This window comes from Gadus chalcogrammus, chromosome 10 (assembly GCF_026213295.1).
Source record: "Gadus chalcogrammus isolate NIFS_2021 chromosome 10, NIFS_Gcha_1.0, whole genome shotgun sequence".
NCBI lineage: Eukaryota > Metazoa > Chordata > Actinopteri > Gadiformes > Gadidae > Gadus > Gadus chalcogrammus.
The window spans coordinates 17,970,748-17,994,551 of NC_079421.1; the positions used below are offsets into that span (position 1 = coordinate 17,970,748).

Consider the following 23,804-nt stretch of genomic DNA (forward strand, 5'->3'; position numbering starts at 1 on the left):
CTAGAGATGGGGTAGTGTGTAGTAGTAAAGGTTCTGGGTTCAAACCCCAATGTCCACACTCGAACAATCTAACCTAAAGCATCTCGGAGAAAAATGCCTAAAACCTTCTAGCAATTCAAACAATTTCCCCTTTTAAGTCACTTTAGTTAAAAGCATCTGCTCGAGAGGATAACAATTCGTCAAATATTTACAGTACGTTCACATACAAGCTGGTGGTCGGAGAACAGACTGGGCCTCAGTCAGCCAGTCTGCTACCGATGGTGGCGTGTTGGGTGTTGAGTGTTGTTGTGTGGCGGGGAATTTATCGTCGTCTCTTCACAGCCATCCGCTTCTGCGACCGCTGTCAGCTGCTCAAGCCTGATCGATGCCATCACTGCTCAGTCTGTGATAAGTATGGCTTCTCTGCACACTCACACACACACTGAACGCGTTCACGTACACACACACACACACACACACTGAACGCGTTCACGTACACACACACACACACACACACACACACACACACTGAACGCGTTCACGTACACATGCACACACACACACACACACGCACACGCACACGCACACGTACGCGTATACTTACACATACACACACAACACACACACACACACACACACACACACACACACACACACACACACAGACATACACATAGAAGCATACACATAAACATACACATAAACACACACACACACACACACCGAACGCACACACACACATACACGTACACATGTGCATAAACACACACACACACATGCACTCACACACATTTACACACACATTTAAACATTGGACTCACTGACCCGTGCTGTGTTTTGTTGTTCTGTGTTGCAGATGTATTCTGAAGATGGATCACCATTGTCCCTGGTAAGCATGAGGATCTTTTATCATTTGGGAAATAGAGTGGCTAGGGCTTCTTGTAGCTAGGGCTAGCATGAGGTGGATTCTCAGCTCTCTTTGTGTGTGGGCTAGGATTGTGGTGTTCATATTGGTCAGGTTTCTGGGTAACGTGTATAAGAAGACTCCTGTATTGATAGCAGATTGTTGATAACATAATGACACCATGCGATCGCAAAGAGCCTTGGGTTGGAACAATGCATCAAACATTGAAATTATAAACACATAATCTACATGATGAACAGTGACACAACATTGAGCCATATATATATATGTAGACTGATATTCTATGTAGAGAGGTACACAGACAGATAGATAGACTGGTGGAAAGATAGAAAAACAGACAGACAGACAGACATAGATGGATAGATTGATTGATCAATTGAATGATTGTTGGATCCTTATTAACCTGAATAATTTGATTTCCGTCCTGCCTGCAGGGTAAACAACTGTGTTGGATTCTCCAACTATAAGTATTTCATGCTCTTCCTGGCCTACTCCTTACTCTACTGCCTATTTATCACTGCCACAGATCTTCAATACTTCATCCGATTCTGGACGGTAAGTAGTGGTTCACGCAGTATAGTATTCATGTGCCTGCACTCGCTGTCTCTGGTGTTTGGTGGCAAATCCTGAATTTTCCTTCAGCAAATGATATATTGAATACTTTGATTATTTATGTTTTTGCTTTGCAAGGCTGAAGGTAGAGCGCATGATCGTCTGAAAGAATACCTGGTATGAGCCAATCAGATGATGAGTAGCACTAAAACAGCATTAACAATTAATTAATAAGAAGACTAGTTGGTTGTAGAGTAAATCAATTCAATTTACTAGCTAGACTAACTCACTAACTAACTAATTGTGGGGTACTTGGGTACGTTCTGAGTGTTGACCTGTTGGTTTTCGTTTGCGACCTTTGACCTCTCCAGAACGGACTTCCAGACACGCAAGGCAAGTTCCACATCATGTTCCTGTTTTTTGCCTCCTCCATGTTCTCCGTCAGCCTGGCCTCTCTGTTCGCCTACCACTGCTGGCTGGTCTGCAAGAACAGATCTACACTGGGTGGGTAGGTGTGTGTGTGTGTGTGTGTGTGTGTGTGTGTGTGTGTGTGTGTGTGTGTGTGTGTGTGTGTGTGTGTGTGTGTGTGTGTGTGTGTGTGTGTGTGTGTGTGTGTGTGTGTGTGTGTGTGTGTGTGTGTGCGTGTGTGCGCTCTCCAATTTGTGCACAATGCCATGTCAAAGTGGCTTAAAGGTGCAGTGTGTATGCTTTGTTCCATCTAGTGGCAAGATTTCAGATTGCAACCAGCTGAACCGTCTTATTTTAATGGGATTATCACTCTCAAAAACATACTTATATATTATATTATAATTTAATATCATGTTCAATTTATGCCAAGTCTGTTTCACTAGATGCCACCCAATTATGCCCCCTGTACCCTTAACACTAGTCTAGATGTTTATTCTCCAATACTGCTTGCAGCATCTCAACGGGGTCATCCCTATGTTCCCCGGGTCCTGTGTTCCCCGGGTCCTATGTTCCCCGCTCGGGGAACATATGATAGGACCCTTTTTTCAAAAAAGGGTCCTATGTTCCCCGGTCACATACATATCGGGGAACATAGGACCCTTTTTTTTAAAAAGGGTCCTATGTTCCCCAGTCTCATACAAAGAGAGGAACATAGGACCCCGGGAACATAGACACACTCCCATCTCAACCACATCGAACGGTTCTGTGCTTGAACCCCAGGTCTCGCTGTAGGCATCCTTGAACAAGATTCCCTTAACCTACATGCTTCTTAGCGACATTGTATCTCTATTTGTAATGCTTTGGATGCAAGCATCTGTGAGGTAGGCAGACTAAATGGTAAAATAATAAATAGTAATATGAATGATGATCTGTTTTACCTCCACCCTCCTATGGGTTAGAAGCATCTAACTGAAGCCCTTATCAATGCCCTGATTTAATAAAGACTACATTATTAAACATAGCTCTCTCATTATGTGGGCACAGTGGAACACTTTGTCTTTGATTGGAAGAGTGGATTATCAAGGGGGTGCGTTACACTGTAATGCTATGATGCTAAGCAGCTTAGTAATGGACACTGCCATGTTAGCCCCCTTGCTATATGTTAGCCCCCTGCTGCTACGCTAGCCTGTGCTACGATGCCCACACAGGAATAGCAATCAAGCCTGGTGGTAGTAGTGTCCACCAACTACCGTAGCTTTAAAATATATACTCAAATTCATCAAAATGTGATATGATAATATAATTAGTTGTAATATCGCATCATGAAGATGAAAGGTGAAGGATTGTAGAAAGAAGGAGTAAGGCTTTTATTCAGTTACCCTTAAAATACCATGAGCGATACAATTATTGGGCGTCCTAAGTGGAGATTTGAACCCCTAACCAAGGCAATTGCAGTGCCATGCGATACTAGATACCACAGGACTGTGGAGCGCTTCATGTTAATTTTTATCGAGAATATAAATCACAGTGTCCAGTAAATAAAAGTTTAAGGCAAGGAAAGACAAGTTTAATTACATTGCATTGCACCCCTCAAACAAGGGCTATTCAGGGGGCTTAACATAAGCATGATCCACACTGGAAAACATTCTAAAGACATTCAACGGGAGTATTATTTCAAGAGAAACGTAAAGTAGGCAAAGCTTAACTCTAGCTTGTGTCGGTGTCTCTCAGAGGCGGTGCGAGGCCCTGCCTTCCGCCACGGAACCGACAAGAACGGCTTCGGTCTGGGGTCCAGCAAGAACTTCCGCCAGGTGTTCGGGGATGAGAGGAGATACTGGCTTCTTCCTGTCTTCTCCAGGTAAAAACGATGACATCTCCTCTAGAGTCTCACCTCTGTCGTTTTCAAGCAGAGCAACTGACATTTTTTTTTGAGGTTTTAAGCATGTAGCTTACCCTTTAAAACAAATTGGCATATGTATAGGCAGGGTTGCCAAGTTTCATTGTAAGTTTGGAGTGAGATTACTAATTTGTGTTGTGGGCGGAGTGAACCAACATTTTGTAAAATGTGGCGACCCTTCACCCCACATAATTATTAGAGAAACTTTACTTGAACAGCTTACTTTTTTAATCACTGCCCGGAAAAAAAACTTCTGTTACATGAATAGCATCAACACAATCATGGCCCTGTGTTGTGAATGATTGTTTAATAAAGAACAGACATGACTCTTAGGCAATTATCGTTGGGTAATTTGACATGCATTGTAATGTAAGGTTACCCTCATGACTCAGTCTAGGAGATGGTTGCTCCTTCCCAACCTGTCTGGTCAACCAGGACGCAGAGCAGCCATGTTCCCCTGAAGGCCACAACGCTAACAAGATGTAAGTGTTCCATGATTTTGTTTAATTAATTAAAGGGAGCTAATCTTGTTATGGAATATTTCTTTCAGTCCTCTTTACTTATCTTTTTGCTTGGTTAATGTTTATAGTGCAACGGAAATCCAGTTTCCAGCCAAGCCACTGAGGGAGTCTCAGAGTCGCCTGCTCAGCAGCACCCCCTCGTGGATAGAGAGTGACAGTGCAGAGGACAGAGAGAGGAATGGTAAACGATCGTTTCCATTCTTGCTTGTTTTTATCCCATCTTAAAAGAAGAGAACAGTGGATTTGACTTAACCTGTGTCTTCCTGCAGGTACCAGCAACCCTATAATGATAATAGAACATGAGGCGTAGGCTTCTATTCAGAATCAAGACGTGTAACCCTAAACGTAAGTATCCTAAATGTAGTTCAATTCAATCTTCGCTCTATTATAGATGTTTAAACTAAACATGATGAGTGTTTTTGGTCCAATCGGTTAATGCTTTCCTTCCCCAGTCCTGGGTGTGCCTATCAGGACGTGATGTGGTGTGACACGATGTCTGTGGTCGTTCATAATGCGTACAGCTGTATGCGTCAGACAAGGTTTACTTCATCAACACAGAATATGCAGAAATCACGACAATAACAACAACAACAACAACAACAACAATAGACCAAACCCGGAGACCTCTTAAAAGAGTCAACTAGTGAACAACAAAGGACACAAACAGGTTAACCCATTCAGTTCCTGAAAAGGAAGGGACAGGAACTGCATTCCAGAATATGAGACTTTGAGTTTGTCCATTTGTTAAGCACAGTATTGTAATTACTGGTTTTGCACTTTGTATAATATGAATATTAGTCTGGTTAAGCTGCTTTTGATAACACCATGAATGCTCAACAGTTTAAAGGGTTGCTCATCGCTGGGTAAATCTAGACCCCGTTTCTTTGATTGCTCATGCAAGAGTTTAATGGTAGAAATGAATGCTACATTTTGGTTTTGTGAAACAGTGCACATTATAGCTTCCAGTGACATTTGGGTTTTATGGGAGTCTCCAGTTGAAGGCCTTTATGTCAGTGTAGTTTCTTCTGCATTTTTGAGTGATATAAAAAAGAATCTGGGATGGGCTCCCCCCTCTCCCTGACCACATCATCTACATGCAAAGTGTTGTAAAAAATGAACCCAGTGCATGCTTGATCTCAGTGAAATCGAAATGCTTTGCCGTATTGAACTGTATGCAGGACAATGTTATTATTTCTCTCTTGCTTGTGATGAGTGTGTGAAGCTGTTTAGTGAATCTATGAACAAGGGCTCCGTTGTCTGACTGCTTGGGTTTTATGTGACCGTATGAGTGAGGGCGTGTGTCGCCCTGTCACAAACACACTGTTAATTTGTATTTCTCTGTATAACGGCAGTTGGCTTCCCTATGCCAGATAGTGCATGTAGGTCTGGCATAGTTTCCACCACACACTGCCAGATAATGTTCCCTGGTCTGTTTTCACCCAGAGGCGTCACTTCGACCGGGAATCGCTCATAAGCGGTTCTTATTTGATTGGTTTATTTTTCCACAAATGTATTGAAAGTGGAAGCAAGAGCCGCAATGAGTATTTTAGGCTTATCGGATTGTGAAAAAAAGGACAATTACTGAATGTATTGCAGAAATAAAGAAAGGTTGCTATGGGTGCTTTGTTAAATTTGTACTTTCTGACCATTCTTTATTTCTCACACAGGTCATTTCAATGAAATAGTTAAACTAGTTTTCCTGTGATAAGTACTTGCTTGTTTTGAAATGCTGTATGGTGTCTATATTTTTCTATCAAACCGACTTGGGACGACCTCATTTTTAGGTTCATGAACACTCAGTTGTGCTGGCTTACAAAGTGAAAATAAAATGAGGTCATATTCTCCATCTCTCACAGAATGGCTTTTTATATGTATCTGATATACAGTATGATGCTGTGAATAGAGCAAAACACAACACAAGGACTCCAAAACAATCCAGAATGTTTAGTGTTATAAAAATTCCATGCCTTTATTTACAAAACCATATTTATTTAAGTATTGCATATTTAAAAAAGAAAGAAATCTTTTACATATTGTAAAAGATGTGATGAGGAAAAAAATATATATCAATTGAATACATTTCCATATCCTAACACTGATGGTCAACAGGTTGTGATACACACACACTTCAATCAATGTCCATGGAAGCTCTAAGTAGTCTCAACAACAACATTTATTCAAACGTCTTGGTTCATGCAGCAGGTTCCAAGCAGCATGGGTCGACTGTGAAGCAGTACATAAACTAACAGCACAAAATAACGTTTCATTCAATGAACAGAGCTACAATGTTGAATGTGTTCCACTGAAAGTCCAAGGTGCTTTTAGAGGCAGATTAAAAGGTAATGTTCCTTTTCCATCTCTCTCTCTCTGATGAGTAAAAGTAACTTTCTCTTATTACTATACTAAAATTCTACAAAACCTTCATTTCAATTAAAAATGAAAATGGGTCGAATTCCTCTAAATGTTGATGCACAAGGACACCTTGTGGAAAAAGGGTTTCTTTTTACCACTAGCTGTGTTTAACGATAAAGTGTTCAAGTCTCTCCTATGGTCATGTCTATTCATGTCGGTTGAAACAAACGATCATCAACCAGAAAAAGTGCTAATGAAAACCAATCAACACACAATAGAAAAAAAGAACAGTCCATGTCTGTTGATCTCTTAGGATTTGAGTTCAGAGCCTGGTTATTGCGATCCCACACAGAAAATGTATTGTGGGCTATCACAATACTTGCAAATATCACCAAGTCTTACGCACATGTGAACACACTGTGAATTAAGTACCCAATATCGCTTTGCTATACTAGAGGGTTATAACTTGAGACTTTTAACGTCTGATAAATGGACAACTACTTTACGCGTTCACTCAACAACTGTCGTTACCAATGGGTCAGTTAATCAATGCAAGCGGATCAGGACCTGATGGAATAAATTAAAGCTAAACATGAGCATAGAGCCAATGTTAAGGCTGAGCTTTGTGGTGGGAAGACAAAATAAAGAAAACAAGATAGCTTCAAGATTAAGATAATAAGTCACGTGTAAAATGGGGGCAAAAAGGCAACAAAGACGACACCAGAAACTATTTCAGCTTTCCATATAAAATCAGGATCTGGTTAGTATTTTTTAAAGTGCAAAATGTCTACAGAACATTTTAGGAGAACTAAAATCCTGCTTGTTTGTCGTACCACTCGTACCCACCCACAGAGTTAAACATTACATCTAACTAGACCGACCGGCTGCCAGCCCTCCCGGCACGCCGCTCTCGATTTTCCTTTCCTCATTGTCTGCCATTTTTGTAGTTCCTCTACAATGAGCCGAGCATAGGAGGCGACAGCGGTTCTAGAATAAGTCTGCTTTTCAGCTTCCAGAATGATCCGCTAGCGATGGTATTCCGCTCTGATTGGAGGGGGGGCGATCCGTTGTCGAGGGAGAGGAGGGGGGTGGGGGGAGAGAGGGGGAGAGGTTCCGACGTGATGTCATGACTGCTGTTTGTTGGCCTCTTCTTCGTAAGCATTGCCTGTTCCGTTCTGAACGTAAGCAGAGCCAGTGCCCAGGCCGTACAGGTGACCACAGTATTTAGCGTCGTCGATATGATCCTCAAAGAACATCTAGGAAAAAGTCAAAGGTGAGGCCACAGGGGTGGGATTTCCCCCCCCCAACTCAGCCCCCCTTGAAATGTGGACAGTGGTGGGAGAGGCAAATTATCGTCATCATAATCCTCAAAATCATCAGTCTGAAACACAGTTTAGTCTGATTAATATTCACATTTAAGATTTAAGATTCATAAAGGACAAAGTGTTCGGTCAAATATTTGTGATACGTTTTTTTATGGATTAATAATCTATGTGGATTAAAATATACATTTGTGTTTTAAAGATGAAGGCAAAAAAGTATACATTCAATAAAGGGTTCAAAATGAACCCTTTGTTAAAAATGATATTATATGACTCAGTATTTGTCATGTAGCTCTTTCTGGGCAGCCAACACCTCCTTACACCCACACCCACTAAAACTCCCTCATTTGCTTTCCTTGCGAGCATTGGTGGCTTCCACTTGACCCGAAACCGACCCGTTTTGAGGGCCAGACGTGGCACCGAACTACCTGTCTGTCCACCATATTCGATCTCAGCATAAAACAAATACACTTTTCAGCCAAGGCTAGTACAAGGAGCTGGACTGCGGTTTAAACGCGGTCGATTCAGAAAACGTTGCATGCGTTTCCAAGAGGACGGATACAAAGCCGCCTCCGCCCTACCTCTCTCATCTTGAAGAAGGCCATGCCCGTGAGCAGGGAGTCGGAGCCCGCCTGGTGCTGGGGGCCGATCCGCTCCAGCTCCAGCTGCTCCGCCACCTCCTGCAGGCCTCCCTGCCAAACCACACCCAGCGGTCACCTGCTGCTGCACACCTGCCGGTACCACCTGCTCACTGTCTGTTTACCGCCTGGGTTCATCATGTTACTGTCTGGTAACCTCCTGGGTTCATCATGTTACTGTCTGTTTACCGCCTTGGTTCATCATGTTACTGACTGGTTACCTCCTGGGTTCATCATGTTACTGTCTGTTTACCGCCTTGGTTCATCATGTTACTGACTGGTTACCTCCTGGGTTCATCATGTTACTGTCTGGTTACCTCCTGGGTTCATCATGTTACTGTCTGTTTACCGCCTTGGTTCATCATGTTACTGACTGGTTACCTCCTGGGTTCATCATGTTACTGTCTGGTTACCTCCTGGGTTCATCATGTTACTGTCCGTTTACCGCCTTGGTTCATCATGTTACTGTCTGGTAACCTCCTGGGTTCATCATGTTACCACATGCTTACTATCTGGTTACCACCTGCTCACTGTCTGTTTACCGCCTTGGTTCATCATGTTACTATCTGGTTACCACCGGCTTACTGTCTGGTGACTTCCTGGTTTTCATCATGTTACCGCCTAGTTACCACCTGGTTAATCTATGGCTAGCTCCTGGGTAACTATAATGGCAACTTTTTAGTTACTATTTGGTACATTCTGGTTACTATCTTGGTTACCATTCGCTATGTATCTGGTTACCTTCAAGTAACCACCTGGTTACCACATGGTAACTCTCTGGTTACGGTCTGGCAACTGCCTGTCTACCATCCGTCTTTCTGAGAATGATTGCCTGATTTCCAGTAGCCAATCAATATTTACCACACTTCAGATGAGATAACAGGTCATTAATCCCAATAAGCAAATTAGGAGGACTACAGCCAATCACATTAGGTCTACATTTAACCACATGACACAAAATGTATCACGTGTCTCCTTCTGAACAGCCAACAATTGGTGATACCCACGCTGCACTGAGTACCTTCTGGCTACCTCCTGGTTAACCTCTGCTCTGGTTACAGAACCGAGGCCTACACTCAACGCTAACTCCATGCTCAATGTGTCACGACGACGTGAAGTGAATTCACCTAGCGCTAGACTGAAAGCTCTGCTCACTCAGAATGTTTGGAGGGATGCATTACCTTAAGGTTTTTGCAACTCTTCATGAGGTACTTCACGTCGTAAATGACAGGGAAGTATAAGCGAAGGATCTCAAAGAAATCCACCTCCTCTTCAGGCAGTTTAGCATTAGAGAGCAACTTGATCAGGTATCCAAAGTCATAGCCACTGAAACACACACACATACACACACGGTGGCTTTTAAAAAGAACAAGGTCATCATAAGTAGTCCGTTTCTCGTATAGCCAACAATCACCATTTGATGATCAATATGCTAACAGTAGTTGCTAAACAACGTAGCTTCCGTACACTCAAATGTGCCTTGGGACACTTATAGAGCATCACACAAAATGATGGACTGTGCTGACCAATGAGAGAGGGCAGCCGTGTGCATAATAACTGGATACCCCTACGCATGTACCTCCATTATATCCTGCTTTAAACTCTATTGATGCATCAACTGGCCACTGGACTTAATGGTCAACACTTAACCTTTAAAAACAAGAAAGGAAAACAACCAACAACCAACACATTTATCCACACAACTGAAATCTGACCGGTAGTAGATATCCCACAACGCAGACACAAAATGGGATCATCACCAAATAGCGAAATGCAAGGGGTCTTTGGGAGGAAGCCTACCTGTGGAAGGACAGCCATTTGACCCCCTCACAGAGCACCACCCCCGAGGTCATCAGCAACTCGGCGAAGTAAAGCGTGTCGATGCCCTCGTCCTCGTGCTTCTTGAACTGAATGCCCGACGTGGTCAGGAGCTCGATGGAGTCCTGGGCATACATGTCCTCTCTGGGGACAGAACACAGAAGAAAATGGTGCATTCTGGGAAAGGGAGTCATCATGATGGCTGTATGTAACCTCAACCTGTGCAGAACATTTGAGAACTAGTACGAGTTCAGATAATAACGCTTTTAGAATGAATATGAATGACGCAAAATACTGTTTTCTATCAATACTATGATAGTCTATAAAAAGTCTTTATAAATGTAACTAGTTTGATATTCTGAAGTGTTTTTTTTCCATATTTGAGCAGAACCTTTAGGCACCATTTTCAAATATAGTCTGGCAATATCTATTTCTATAATCCTATGGTTGTTAAATTACTTTTCTGAATTTAGGCCCAGAAAGGCCACCAAACAGAGAGCTTCAATGACATGAGTGCATTATTTAAATTAACCAATACGCACATCAGATACCATCTAGTGCATTCATGGCAAGCAGATGAACGTTCGCTTACCATATTCCATCTTTCTACAAAATGAATTCAGGAACTTCCATAATAGACTTACACCAAGAGAATGAAAAAAGAATAAGCGGCTTAACAGAAAAACGAACAAACAAGAGAGGGATAAAAATGAGGTCCTACGTAAGGTTGAACCTAAAGTTGAACTGCCACGTGGACGTTCCAGGTGGATATTCCCCTTCCTCATTCATAAAGGTGAGACCCAGCTGGATGATCTTTAGAAGGTCAACGTTGCAGCGCAGCAACTGGTATTGGTAGTCAGCGTTGCTGCGGAACTCCCCGATCGGCCTGGCAACTACACCCGGGAACTCTGTGTCCTAGTAACACAAAATATTACAATGCATGATATGTGACAACCCGTACAACCTGATCTCTGGGATTATTCATTGAAAAGGATAACAAGATAAGAGATAATTACTTTTTTTATCCTAGACTTTACCGGACAGCATTAAGAATTAAAGAGATAGAAAAGTAAACAAATAATCTATCCATGTGCACAATATGAGTAACAGAAATGTTGACGCACAATGTACATTTGAACATCATTGACAGTTGATGAAAAACATTATTAATCATGTATGCTATTGTAATATTTTACATTATTACCGGTGTGTCTTAAGTGGTTCTTAACAAACGTTCTACATGCTGTGAGAAGAGAGGCATGCCTCACCATTGCAATGTAGTTGTACTTTCGAATAACATGTCGGATCCTCTTCAGCTCCTCATCCAGGTTGTTGGCCCAAACCTCACATATTCTTTGGCTGTGATCCACAGTAGCAGCGGGCATAGTGCCGCTTCTACATACAAAGCATTAAGCACAAAGGGACAACTTGGAGCTCAAGTTTTGACCCTGAGAAAATACTGACAGTTGATATTGCCACTCAAAAAGGACGGTAGGCCTACATGTCACTGCAGTGTCAATTGCAGCAAATGTAACCCACCCCCCCCTCTCAGCATCAGTTCACAGGGTTTAAGTGCCCCCTCTAAACGACGAGCTCACTTAACTTTAAAACGTCTTCCTTCCAGTGGGGCAACCTGTATCCGACGACCATATTATATCAAATAGGAGTTGTTCAAGCAGTCGTCGGCCTATGATATCAAAGGATCGTTTCAGGGTATTGTCAGAGCCTGTCAGACACCCAGTGGGCTTCCAAGACGTTAGCTCTTCACCATACCATTGACAATGTGCAGCTAGGTGGTAGGTAGCAATTAGCTTGCTCAAGAAACATTTGGATGTGAATTGGCAAATGCTCTCAGTAGGATCGGTCATTCAGACGTGTGTCATTGCTTAAGCGGTTGTCTAGCTCGGCAACGATCGTATGAATGTGCAAAACATGCAAATAGCTAGTGGCAGCTGCAGCAGCAGCAGCACACCGGGAGCACAAAGTCGGTGCCACTTCCTCGCCTCAATGTGGCATTAAAAAGCTTACTAAGGCTACGTGAACTTACCGTTCCCCAGACTGGGCGGGTATGTTTATTCTTATACTATTAAAAACCTTCAAATGTTACCTACTTTGTTTTATCAGGGGCGTTTACTAACTTTTTTAAATAGTTACATTCAGTGTTGTATCGATATCAGCCTAGAGCTGCCATCATAGTCAGAACCTAGTACGTGACAACGTCATGACGTAGGCGTCCTAAGTCATCTATGTGTGCGTAAGAATATTTCCGCCCACTTATTATTTACATTAAGACGTACAGCATGCACATCAGATTATCTTTGTATTTGTGTTCGTATCTCAGATTATGACTATATATTTGGTTCAATCAACCCAAAAAATAAATAAACACAATGATAAGCCAGGTAGTTTAAAATGCTTTGAAAGCACTGTACATGACAAGTTATGCAATTACACGGTTTGAATATCTTCAAATACATTTAATCAGGAATAGGACAATGACAACTTTAAGGAAATAAAATAAGAGTCAATGCTGCAGCTTACAGACATGGGAGCGCTTTAATATAATTTTTAAAACTTCCAAAACATTTAGACAAACCTTTGGTTTTGCCAGAAGCGACGAATAGGATTCCAAGATGACAATAACAATGTGAATAAAAAAAATCAAAACATACAAACACATGTTAAGTGTTCATCAGCAGTTTAGTGACCAAATGGACCTCTTTCTTCCTCCAACCTTCTTTAGGTGGTTCAGTAGCAGGTCAATAAGTGTGATCACCTCGGATCTATTTGTAGGCCTACTTTGCCTCGTCATCCGGCTTTAAGAAGCCCTAGTTATTAACATGAGCACACATTCCAACACAAGACCCACACACTCAAACCCATTTGGATGAATGTTAAATATTCAGAGCTCTGATGATGAAATGTCAGGGGATTTAAATAATCTTGAGTAAATTGGACCAAAACCCTTTTGTGAATTTAGAAATGCAACCGCACTTGTAATAATACAGATACCAGATTATATAATTACATTATACAATATTGATTACACAGTGGTGAACTGATTTGTACAGTGCATTTAACATTCAAATAGCTAGGTTCAGTAAGTATTCAGGTACGTTGATTTCCCTTTTTATGTTACTGTACAACATATAGCTTCAGTCTTAATACATACTCTTCAGAAATATTTGTTCAGCAGGTAGGACCTATTAATTGCCATTGAGCGTACTTAAGGTAAAGTGCTGAGCTTGAAATATCTGCCCCAAACCTTTGATCATTGCTCCCAATTGCATTAAGTTCTCCCTTTTATTATTAGGCCATAACAAAGAACAATTATGGTACTTTGATCAAGCCCTGATTAAATAAATGCAATTTTAACATCAGTAAATGGTATAAACCAACATTGGACACCAAAAGCAACCCTGCACGGGGCCGTTCAACACAAAACACACATTTAAATGCCAATATAGGCTAATCATTAACAAAATAAACCTTCAGCATCAAAAATCCTCACTATACTTTGTTCGAGGGGCCCCTAGGCAGCTGCTAGCTTGCACACCCATTCAACCACTCTCGCCCCACTCTTTAAAACAACTTTTTCTTCAGGCAGCAGAGTATGCAGCATCGTCCGGGTCGGGCTCTCCGGGGCCTTCCTCGCTGAGCTGAGAGTTAAAGCTTACGTCGGCGATGCCAGACTCCTGCTCGCTGCCGACGGAGAGGTCCGCCTCAGAGGTCTGGTTCTGGGGAGGCGTGAAGGCCAGGCCGTCCACCGGGGACCTCTGCTGACAGGGGCTGCTGGCGATGAAGCCCCCGCTGTAGTCCTGAGGCGTCCCGGCCTGGGGCACGAAGCCCCCGGGGGCCAGGCCCCACGACAAGGGGGGCCCCTCCTCTGCCTCACCGGTCCATTCCGGTTTGTTTTCCAGCTTTTCAATTTGCTGTTGAAAATGGGAAACAAATGAATAATAAAAAATAAATTAAAATCCGCCTCAGATAAATATTAAACCACTATATACCGCTTGCGAGAAAGGTATAGTGATGGGGCAGGATTGTCTCGTGGGTTACAGAACTATACATTTACATTTAGGGCATTTAGCAGACGCTTTTATATATACAGCATCATAACCGATGGCAGCAGAGGAATATTAGTTACCATGGTTTGATCACCCTGACGGGTATTGTTCACCTGCAAGTTATTGGGGCTTCCTGCCTTAAAGGTTCTGGTTTCAAATCCCAATGTCTGCAGTGAAGTCTGTAGGATACTCTGAGCAACCCCTACAACGGCTTTAAAACACTGACTGAAAGTTGCTTAGGATCCACTCTGGCGCTGGCCTCTCACCTCTTTGTGTGATGCCAGCTGTTCCTCCAGCTGCACGGTCTCCTCTCGGACAGCCATCAGGTAGTCCTCCACCGACTGGCGTGGGTGCATCCCTCGGTCGAAGCGGTTATACAAACCGCTCCAGAACCTGCAGACATGGATGATTTAAAGCCAACCTCTCCAATGAATTTTGTCTCCACCCTGATATTAGTATCTCACACTTCTTCAGGGAATAGGTTTTTTAGATTATACGGTTACATTGTCTCGGAGGTAACCGTTCTAGATCGGTTATCAAAAACACACAGGGCATCATTTTAAACAATTTGAATGAAAAAAGGCATTATTGCTTGCTCTTGTTGTGTCTTACTTGAAACAGTAGGGGGCGGTAGAGGGACGGAGAACTCCTTGGCTCTGGCAGTTGTCGGTTCTGTACAGTGGGTTGATGTAGTCACCCTTAGTGTCCCACAGGTGCTTCCAGAGGGAGTGGGTTTTATCTCGTAGTCTATCAAGAGAGCAGAATCAGGTCAGACAAGAAGAAACAAGAGCCATGAAAGAGAGGGAACAACCCAATAAACAGGAAAAGGTAATCAGCCAAAACCCTCCATGACGATTTTAATAACAGGGCAGAATAGTCTAGACGAGAGGGTATTGTTTGACGGTGGGGACCAAACCCCAATGTCCGTAGTCATCCAGTAGGTCATCCCTGATCCCTGTAGAGTTTGGCTACACGCATTAATTACATTTATCAGAAAGAAGGCGTTTGTTTGCTCAATGACTAAACTGTCTCTTCTGTTTGAGCCCCCTCTGAGTATTTCACACTTCTCATGTGCGACATCAAATGACTTCTACTGTGGGTCTGGACCCAGCCCGAGAACAAGGCCGGACCCCATACGACACGGTTGCCGTGGTGACGCAGGCTCACCCCAGCTGTTGCCTCTCTCGCTGGTTGTTCCCGACGAAGTTGCCATACTGGCAGGCGTACATGTGGTGGTGGACGGCGATGAGGAACCGCTCGTTGAACTCGAAGGCGCAGGGGAACTGCTCCGTCAGCTGCCACACACACTCCAGGAACTGGTCCATGACCGGGGACACCTCCTTGGAGTCCCCGTCCAGGTGGTTACACCTGGAGAGAGAAGGAGTCCGAGTCAGGGAGAAACAGAGGCGGACAGAGGGACAGACAGGGAGACAGTGTTAGAAAGAGGCACTTTGTCTTTAAAAAAAAAAAATATATATATGTTTTTAAAAAGAACATCAAACCTGTGTGAGAACTTGTGTCCGAATGAGACCCATTCCCTCTCGATGAGAACCTAAGTACAAAAATACAATTTTGTGTGAGATACAGAATCATTCCCTCTCAATGAGAACCGGATTTCAGGAATACAATGCTATGGGAGACCCATTCCCTCCGGATGAGAACCTGAGTGCAGGAATACAACGCTATGTGAGACTCATTCCCACTCGATGACTACCTAAGAACAGGAAAACAATGTTCGATTTTCACAAAGCACAAGAAATGTATTTTGTGTGTCGTTACTTTTTTTAATCTAAAGAGAATGAGAGAGAGAGAGAAAGTGGGAGAACAGGGGTTATGGAGGAACGCATGAACCCCTTACCCTCTGCGTGAGGGGCCCAAGCCCCTGAGGAGAGGATTTCCATCGAATTTAGTCTGCCTGAGCTGCCTGTGGAACAAACCCCTGGTTACAGAGATCATAGTCCTAGTCAGAAAGGAGGCGGCCAGACCAAGAAACGCAGACCCGCTGACCCCCTTCTGAAGGCGGGGGGGGAAGCCAAGTCTGCCATGTGCAATCTGATTAGTAGTGAAGAGACGTCAACACAGAAATGAGGGTGCGACAAATGTTCTAATGGAAACCGGGGTTGAAAATGTACTGCGTTGGGGGCAGCAACTTTCGGGGACTTCCACACCTCCAAAGACGCTCTGGTCAGGGCTCAATAAGAGGAGAACATGTTCACAGTTATTGCATACGTTTTTAATTTTATCATTTGGCCATTTTACAGATGGATTATTTTCAAAGCCAATTACAGTGGATCCAGACAGGTAATTAATGAGCAGGAAGGGTTAGAGGCATCTGGCTGCTTATCTGACAGCCTGCAGTCGGTAGTTAGTACGATTAGTCATCTTGAAGGGGATTTCGACGTCCATGTGTGTGTGAGTAGTGAGTGTAGTTGTGTGACACTATAAACACAGCACAGAACTCTACCTGCCTCATGATCCTCACGTCTGCCCCCCCCCCCGAAGTTTCTCCCCAGGAGTGATTAAAGTAAATAGAGGTAGGATGCACAATACTTCATACATATAATTTCTTAACTATCGGTTAAGTATCTCACACATACTAGCACTGATTTCCAATGGCTTTGATCGCCGCAAAAAAAACAACAACGATAACAGTCAAGTCATGTAAGCTGGTAGCCACTGAAATGCCTTCCAACTGAATGCATTCCTAGAGCCGGGCTCTACAGTGCCTCGAGACCCCTGACCTGCTTGGCAGCAGAGGGAGTCATAAGGGGTGGCTGGTGTCCTACCATGAGGCCCTTGAGGCTGCGGTAGTAGGGCTCCAGCAGGACGCAGGCCACAGAGCACACCTGGGCCGTGCGGTCCCAGCCGTCCGAGCAGTGGACCAGCACACTGGCGCCCTCCTCAGAGATAGCCTGCGGACGGACACAGCCACGGCAGAATCACCAGGACAGCCACAGTGACATGTGAGCGGCAGGGATGTTTGTGCACATACACAGAGGTCCACACGTGCACATGCACAAGCACAAACGTCCACACAGACATCCACAAACACGTGCACAGACATCAACACCCGTGCACGGACACCTACACAAACACGCGCACAGAATTCCACACACACACACACACACACACACACACACACACACACACAGACGCACAGACATCCACATACGTGCAGACATCTCCACACACGTGCACAGACATCTCCACACACACGTGCACAGAAATCAACACACACGCGCAGTTATCCACACATGTGCAGTTATCAACACACGTGCACAGGCATCCACACACACGTGAACAGACATCCACACACACACAAAAACATCTGCATAGACATCCACACACGTGCACAGACATCCACACACACAAGACAGGAGAGGGAGGAGGGGATGGTTTAGCCCTCCAAGCTGACCTTTGCAACAAAGACACCGGCATCCAGTACGGCTTTGATGTGCTTCAGCCAGCCTGAGCCCTCCAGTCCCTCCAGAAAGTTTGCCATGGAGGGGGTCCGCAGCTCACACACTGCAACATACAACACAGCTGTCTCAGCCCCAGGAAACACACTGGATAACACCAGAGTTTATTAAAACCTGCACGTTCCCAGGGAGACCCAGATCCTAACCGCAAGACTGAATGTAGGTCACCATCTTGGTGGTGACTGTTCAGGTTTCTCCTTGACTGCTGTAAGGGTTTTGAGTTTGTTTGGATCCTCTCGTTCGAATGTGTGTTGAGACAAAGTCCAGCTACGACATCAACGGCATACACATCTATTGCTGCATCATCGTGCCCTCAGTTTGTTTTTCTAGAAAAACTCACGTGTATCGAGTTCCATTTTCCATTTTAGGAGTTATGGGTAAATATTTGATAGTTCACTCTGGGTGCAGAGGGACGGTGTGTTGACAATTCATTTAGAGATGACAAATTGCCACATAAACACTCCACACGCCCATAAAAGGGAGACACGCTTGTCGCTGCATGTCTGAGTACGAAAACATCTGTTCTCCGTTCCTACAGGCTGTGGACAACATGACCAGCTGACATGTGCGACCGCGCATATCCTCCGGGGAACAAGTGTTGACTCAACAGAGAGCCAATCACAATACTGGCTCCCCGTGGGGCGCCAATAGCAGCAGTTCCAAGTCCGAGGATCTGCCAATGGGAGCAGGTGTGGTTCCGGCTTACTGATAATACACAACAAAATACATAACTACTTGGTACTGAAATGGAGTCCAAGAAACCACTAACCAACACGGCAGTGGGGAAGAAAAGGCCTTGGAATTCAATTTCAATTGAAAATCAAGGGAGAAGGAGCTCAAAGCGAAAGCCAAAAAGAAGAAATCCCGGCCAATCAAAAGTTGAAGGATGCAGCCTACTCCAGCACCGACAGGGGGCACAGAGTTATCACAACTAAGACCAAACCCTAACTTTATTTTTTTCAAACTCCCATCATCCCTTCTCACGCCCTCAGACTCTCTTGGGGGGGGGGGGGGGGGGGGGGGGGGGATGAGGTTCGCTCCAGGAAACCAAAATAGTTCCTAAATCAAGTCCAGATGGATTCAAAGACTTCCTAGGCACACCCCTGCACTTTACCCAGAAAACTCTCCTCCTATGGGGTCACCCGGGCACCGAGCGCAGAGGCAGTGCACCAGAGTACATGTGAAAGCCACAGGAGACGGTGGAGTTGTAGTACAGAGTGGGGATGATGTGATGATAAGACTGAGGAAAACCTAAACATCATGTGTGCCGTTTGGCAGGGGGTGAGGCGAGGTGAGGATGTAGCAATCTTCATGTACTATTAACGATGTCCTGTTGTTACCTCCTCCAGTCCACACCAACGCAGAAACCTCGGCAACTGTACTAGTTAGAGTGTTGGAAGGTACAGAGATCCATGTCCACACATTTACCTGTAGGCAGTCTTGGGCAATACCCAGCCTTCCTACCTGCTCCTTAACAAGGTGTACTTTATGTAAGAATATAGCAGAAGAGAGTAATATTTTGAAACAAAACAACCAAAAGGTCCAGTCCCTCTCTCCCTACGTTTCTCCCTAAGTGTTGCATTTCATGCACATGTGATTGGACAGAAATTACAAGGGAGCAGTCTAGAATAGACATTAGTTCTTAACGAAGCAGGCGCAGTGAATGTAAAACAGATTTTATCACAGATATTTTGCTTACTCTTATAGCTGAAGGATATGCCATTTCAAAAAAATTACACTCAAATAACAGCTCTTATGTTTTACCTACAGCACCTTCAATGATCTGAATTCACTGTATGTCACTCGAGATAAAATATGTTATTTAGTCTAGAGGTGATCATTACCGTCCAGCATCTTCTGTTGACTGCTTCTCATGACGTGGATGTTCTCAATGCTGATGAACTGGAACTTTATGTTGGAGTAGTGGTCTTCATTTTCATAGCCTTTTCCCGCTGCGCGATTTGCAATCGCATTTAACTGAAAATACATGACACAATAGAGTTAGAAATATATATATATATATATAATTTAAAAATAACTCAAAAGGTAAGATTGCCACTTAAACTATGAACACCATTCTAAAATGTCGTAGCTAGTATACTTGCAAGTATGCATTACGTATGCAATTATACATGTTCAAATAATATTAATCGGATTTCCCGCAAAGAGGTCAGGAAAAAGACATGCATACATACATACACACACATAATAAGAATATATAATATTTTATTAATTTATAAATATACATAATTTCATTCTGCCCAGCTGGCAAAACACTGTCGGTCAAAATAAAAGCGCACCTGAACATACATCAGAGTACTTTAGGAGCTTGTGTTTTCCAAAGCCATTCATGGGCCCCCAAAAGGTCTCACCTTGGGCCGGGTGTCCACCACATACATGAAGTCACTGCGGGGGTTCGACCTCCGGATGGCCTCCAGCAGCTGCTCATCCTCCAGGCAGCGTGCGCTGAAGCCCGACAGCGGCTGGCTGCTTCTGCAGATGGCCGCCTAGTGGGAAGCCAGAGGCAGTATTAGATTATATAGGCTTTAATCCTTCCATTCCTCCTTCCATCCATCCATCCATCCGTCATTCATCTATAAATGTATCATGCAGCTATTCATATCATCCACCCAAATCACTCATTCATCTATTCATCCATCATCTACCACTTATCATTCATCTTTCACCTATAAGCCATCCATCTATTCACCCGTCTTTCTATGATTGCAGTTCATAGTTCATAACAAGGAAAACCAAAATAGCTCTCTGCACTTGGAAACATCACATCTTCACTGTGCCATGCCTCTCTTTATTCCCCAAACACACGGACAGAGAGCCAAAGCGAGGTCAGTGCTCCGATGTTTTTTTAATTGGGGTGAAGCAGGCTCGTAGAATAACACAGCATCACTGACTCCAGCATTTTATTTTTGGTTGTTCAAGGGGCGGTTAATCAAATATGCATGTTTTATTTAAAAGGAAGGGACCCTAGGGACAGGCCATTGGCCTTGTAAGTGATAGTGGTCCTCTCTGTCACGTACCACAGAGAACAAATGGTAAGCGAGAGAATATGAGCACAGAGGGCACCACAACCGAGCCTCAATCCTGGGAAGTTGACCCAACAAACATAACTCCCTACTAGTCAAATGTAAAAGAAAATACAAATTTAGAGCTGATCATCTAAAGAGGTTAGATTACCCCTAGTCTTTCTTGGCTTGCTCAAACTGTCCTATCAACTGCTGCTGCTGCTGCTGTTGTTTGTACTTCCTGAGAGAGGACGTCCCATATCAAACACTTTATCTCAACGTATGAACATTTATATTTATGTTTATGTACTCGCGTTGAATATATATTTAGCATTGATTGAAAATCTTGACCAATGCATATGGTTCAACTACCCAGCATTGCCAATATAAATGTTTCACTAAAATTAAATATCAATGAAATTAATATTTTAACGACAAGGGGCCAACAGTGGGGCGTACCTGGTTGTCTTTGCAGTAGTAGGACAGCGTGGGGAACCTCCCCCTGCTCCTGAATTTGGAGCTGCCCACGATGACTTGCTGCGTTGCTGACTCAGGTACGTAGAGCTCCGCCGGGTACGTGTCACTCACCTGGGTGGACCACACACCCATCAACATTGCTTTTTTTTATTTGTCCATATAAAGGCGAGACTTTATTAATCCACGAAGGGCAGTTCAGGCGTTGCAGCCTCCAATGGAAACGGTGCAAATAAAAGTTTTGATGAAATACAAATAAGAATACAGATATGTCTGTAAATGCCACGTCAATGTATAAAATAAACCAAATTGAATAAACCAAGGTCAAATGATCCGATTGCAAAAACATTTTCACAAAAAGGAACCGATGTGCTCGTTGGCAAATTAGCAAGAAATGTTCAACGGCAAATCAAACCACGACACAAACCCATTTCATACCTATGATTAATCAGAGATAGTTTTTAATCAAGCTGGTGTAAACCTCTCATGGGAGCAGGGACAAAGGGCTACTGACCTTGTAGCTCTGGTTGACAGGGGAGGACTTCCAGAGGGAGTTGGGTATTCCCAGTCTGCGGTACTCAGCCTTGAGGTTCAGAAAGCTCCACTCCTCTTTCCTGTCCGCCTCATCCACGTTGGGCTTGTAGGAGAAGCAGTATAGTTCCTCATATTGTTCTGAAGAGGAACACGCATGATTCAAACCTCAATCCAACAAATGAAACGCCATGTCCACATTGCATAGGAACAAGAACCCTTTTAATGAGCAGACAAAATCGACAAGCAATATATGATTTGCAAGTAACAACTATTTAATAAATATGACTTTAACAATAGCCAAACAGCTAAATAGTAGAGATTTAATAGATACAGGTACGGTATTCATTAGAAAAACTACAACAATATTGAAAAGATTTTACACAGTATTGGTTGTTAGCCAAATGAGTTAGTTTTAATCCACTTTGGAGGAACTATCCCCAGGCTGATCAATGAATGTATTGTAGGGCTAGTGAGATTGATCCGACATAGGAGAGCTGTAGTTTTGTGGCATGGTGTAACAGGCTCTTTGACTTGGGTTAGGATGGCACTGACCTGGCTGGGACAGGCGCTGTAAAGATGCTTGGATATGAACACAGTCCTGCTCTTGAGGGAAGACAAAATGAAGAACCTGGAAGTTCTTGCAGTGAATGAGTAGTGGGGACCCCGTGGATGTGTTGACTTGTTTTTCCAGCCGGCAGATTAAACTGTGAAGCACCTGATAAGATTAAAGGAAAGGCAGACCAAAAGGTCACTTTCAAACAATGTCGCCTGTCTAGTCTAATGCATGCTGTGCTTTAACATGTATTACAGCATATAGAGATACTTGGCCAATGTGGTCTGTGGGACAGTCACATGTTGGGAGAGTAACTGTTTGCCTACCCATGTTTCAGAGCGCACTTGAGTCTCGCTCTCCACATATATAGAATGTGTGGCGGTCAGGTAGAGCGTGCCCACACAGGACCTTCTGGGACTCAACCTGTTCAAAAGTCTCACGTTCTCCGCCTGAATGAGGAGAATACGACAAAAACAATCAAACACACTGGGCGAAGTAGGCTACAGCTAGCCGCTGAACGGACTATCTGGTCACGATGAATGAACGTTGGCCTACCGGTAAACAAATGGACCACGTCGTGAGAAAACGGGATTAATCGGAGTGCATACGTGTCCACCTGGCACGCACACCCTTATCATCACGATGCCAGATCATTTCAATTAAAATACTAAGACACTTTTGCGAAGGATTATCGAATGAATCACTGCAACCGTGCAGCTGGGGTCCTTTCATACGTTGTATGGAATTGGAAATGTATGCACTGAAATCAGAGACACATTGGTTACCTTTGGTAGTCGGATGTGCTCCATTGCCAAAAACAGCTGTCTCACAGCTGTTCTATTTCCGGTGACAAAATAGTTAAGGCTAATTATAAAGCTACACTTCGCATATCGGCCCGAGAGTTTTGCATCATTATTATTCTTCTGCGAACCTTAGGTAAAACGACCATAATATTTGTCAGCCTATCATCATAAAACCAGATTCGTCCACAAGGTCCTAGAGCCTGCCATATAAGAGGCGTCGTGTGAATAAACTAAATATGGACCATGGGACGCGACGCCTGTTTAATTGTTTAATTACGGGGAAACGGAAATAAATATGCACATCCACTAAATCTTGATTGGTTCTTTTGTCCTGAAAATAGACTAAAGCGGAGGCGTCTTTGGGTCGCTTCACATCCAACCACTGTATGGACAAGTAGCACGTTGTGGGGGTGTGTCCTCGGAAATATAAACGTCAGTCCGATCGTGACCCGTCTGTAG

At 43.7% G+C, this 23,804-nt stretch overlaps 3 protein-coding genes across 8 annotated transcripts in view; 1 reads left to right on the forward strand and 2 right to left on the reverse strand.

The window, feature by feature from the left end:
• zdhhc2 (zinc finger DHHC-type palmitoyltransferase 2) overlaps positions 1–6,291 on the forward strand; it is a 12,679-nt gene extending 6,388 nt beyond the window's left edge. Inside the window, exons 5-14 of one of the 2 annotated variants that reach the window (XM_056600446.1) lie at positions 322–391; positions 836–868; positions 1,339–1,459; positions 1,595–1,633; positions 1,828–1,960; positions 3,596–3,722; positions 4,154–4,243; positions 4,351–4,463; positions 4,552–4,627; positions 4,735–6,291. In XM_056600446.1, the coding sequence (XP_056456421.1) occupies positions 322–391; positions 836–868; positions 1,339–1,459; positions 1,595–1,633; positions 1,828–1,960; positions 3,596–3,722; positions 4,154–4,243; positions 4,351–4,463; positions 4,552–4,592 (767 nt within the window). In that variant the 3' untranslated portion in view covers positions 4,593–4,627; positions 4,735–6,291. The remainder of the gene's footprint in view (positions 1–321; positions 392–835; positions 869–1,338; positions 1,460–1,594; positions 1,634–1,827; positions 1,961–3,595; positions 3,723–4,153; positions 4,244–4,350; positions 4,464–4,551; positions 4,628–4,734) is intronic. The other variant, XM_056600447.1, reaches the window with a different exon arrangement.
• Positions 5,894–12,633, reverse strand: cnot7 (CCR4-NOT transcription complex, subunit 7). Of its 5 annotated transcripts, none has more exons than XM_056600448.1 (8): positions 12,460–12,633; positions 12,016–12,099; positions 11,681–11,807; positions 11,134–11,327; positions 10,395–10,556; positions 9,776–9,920; positions 8,538–8,648; positions 5,894–7,890 (listed from the first exon to the last, which is right to left on the reverse strand). In XM_056600448.1, exons 2-8 carry the CDS (start codon positions 12,060–12,062, stop codon positions 7,759–7,761), a joined length of 918 nt encoding a protein of 305 aa, XP_056456423.1. In that variant the 5' UTR covers positions 12,063–12,099; positions 12,460–12,633; the 3' UTR covers positions 5,894–7,758. The 5 variants fall into 5 exon arrangements, with proteins under 5 accessions (XP_056456423.1, XP_056456425.1, XP_056456426.1 ...); XM_056600450.1 differs by having other exon boundaries at positions 12,524–12,632; XM_056600451.1 differs by lacking the exon at positions 12,016–12,099.
• A 172-nt stretch (positions 12,634–12,805) lies between these two features.
• Positions 12,806–23,746, reverse strand: mtmr7a (myotubularin related protein 7a). Its single transcript, XM_056601095.1, has 14 exons — positions 23,328–23,746; positions 22,869–22,991; positions 22,542–22,704; positions 21,970–22,127; positions 21,441–21,569; positions 20,331–20,465; positions 19,803–19,935; positions 17,895–18,004; positions 17,266–17,391; positions 15,982–16,031; positions 15,647–15,847; positions 15,092–15,226; positions 14,746–14,872; positions 12,806–14,344 (listed from the first exon to the last, which is right to left on the reverse strand). Exons 1-14 carry the CDS (start codon positions 23,349–23,351, stop codon positions 14,012–14,014), a joined length of 1,947 nt encoding a protein of 648 aa, XP_056457070.1. The 5' UTR covers positions 23,352–23,746; the 3' UTR covers positions 12,806–14,011.
• Positions 23,747–23,804: the final 58 nt, after the last annotated feature.

Coding starts and splice junctions, on each gene's coding strand:
- cnot7 (XM_056600448.1), bottom strand. CDS start 12,062: ATGGTCGTCGGATACAGGTTGCCCCACTGGAAGGAAGACGTTTTAAA. Junction 11,808..12,015: donor TGGAAGGAAGACGTTTTAAA/GTTAAGTGAGCT, acceptor CTTTGTATGTAG/AAGCGGCACTATGCCCGCTG. Junction 9,921..10,394: donor AAATGGCTGTCCTTCCACAG/GTAGGCTTCCTC, acceptor TGTGTGTTTCAG/TGGCTATGACTTTGGATACC.
- mtmr7a (XM_056601095.1), bottom strand. CDS start 23,351: ATGGAGCACATCCGACTACCAAAG. Junction 22,705..22,868: donor AAGTGCGCTCTGAAACATGG/GTAGGCAAACAG, acceptor TAATCTTATCAG/GTGCTTCACAGTTTAATCTG. Junction 15,848..15,981: donor GGACACAAGTTCTCACACAG/GTTTGATGTTCT, acceptor TTCTCTCTCCAG/GTGTAACCACCTGGACGGGG.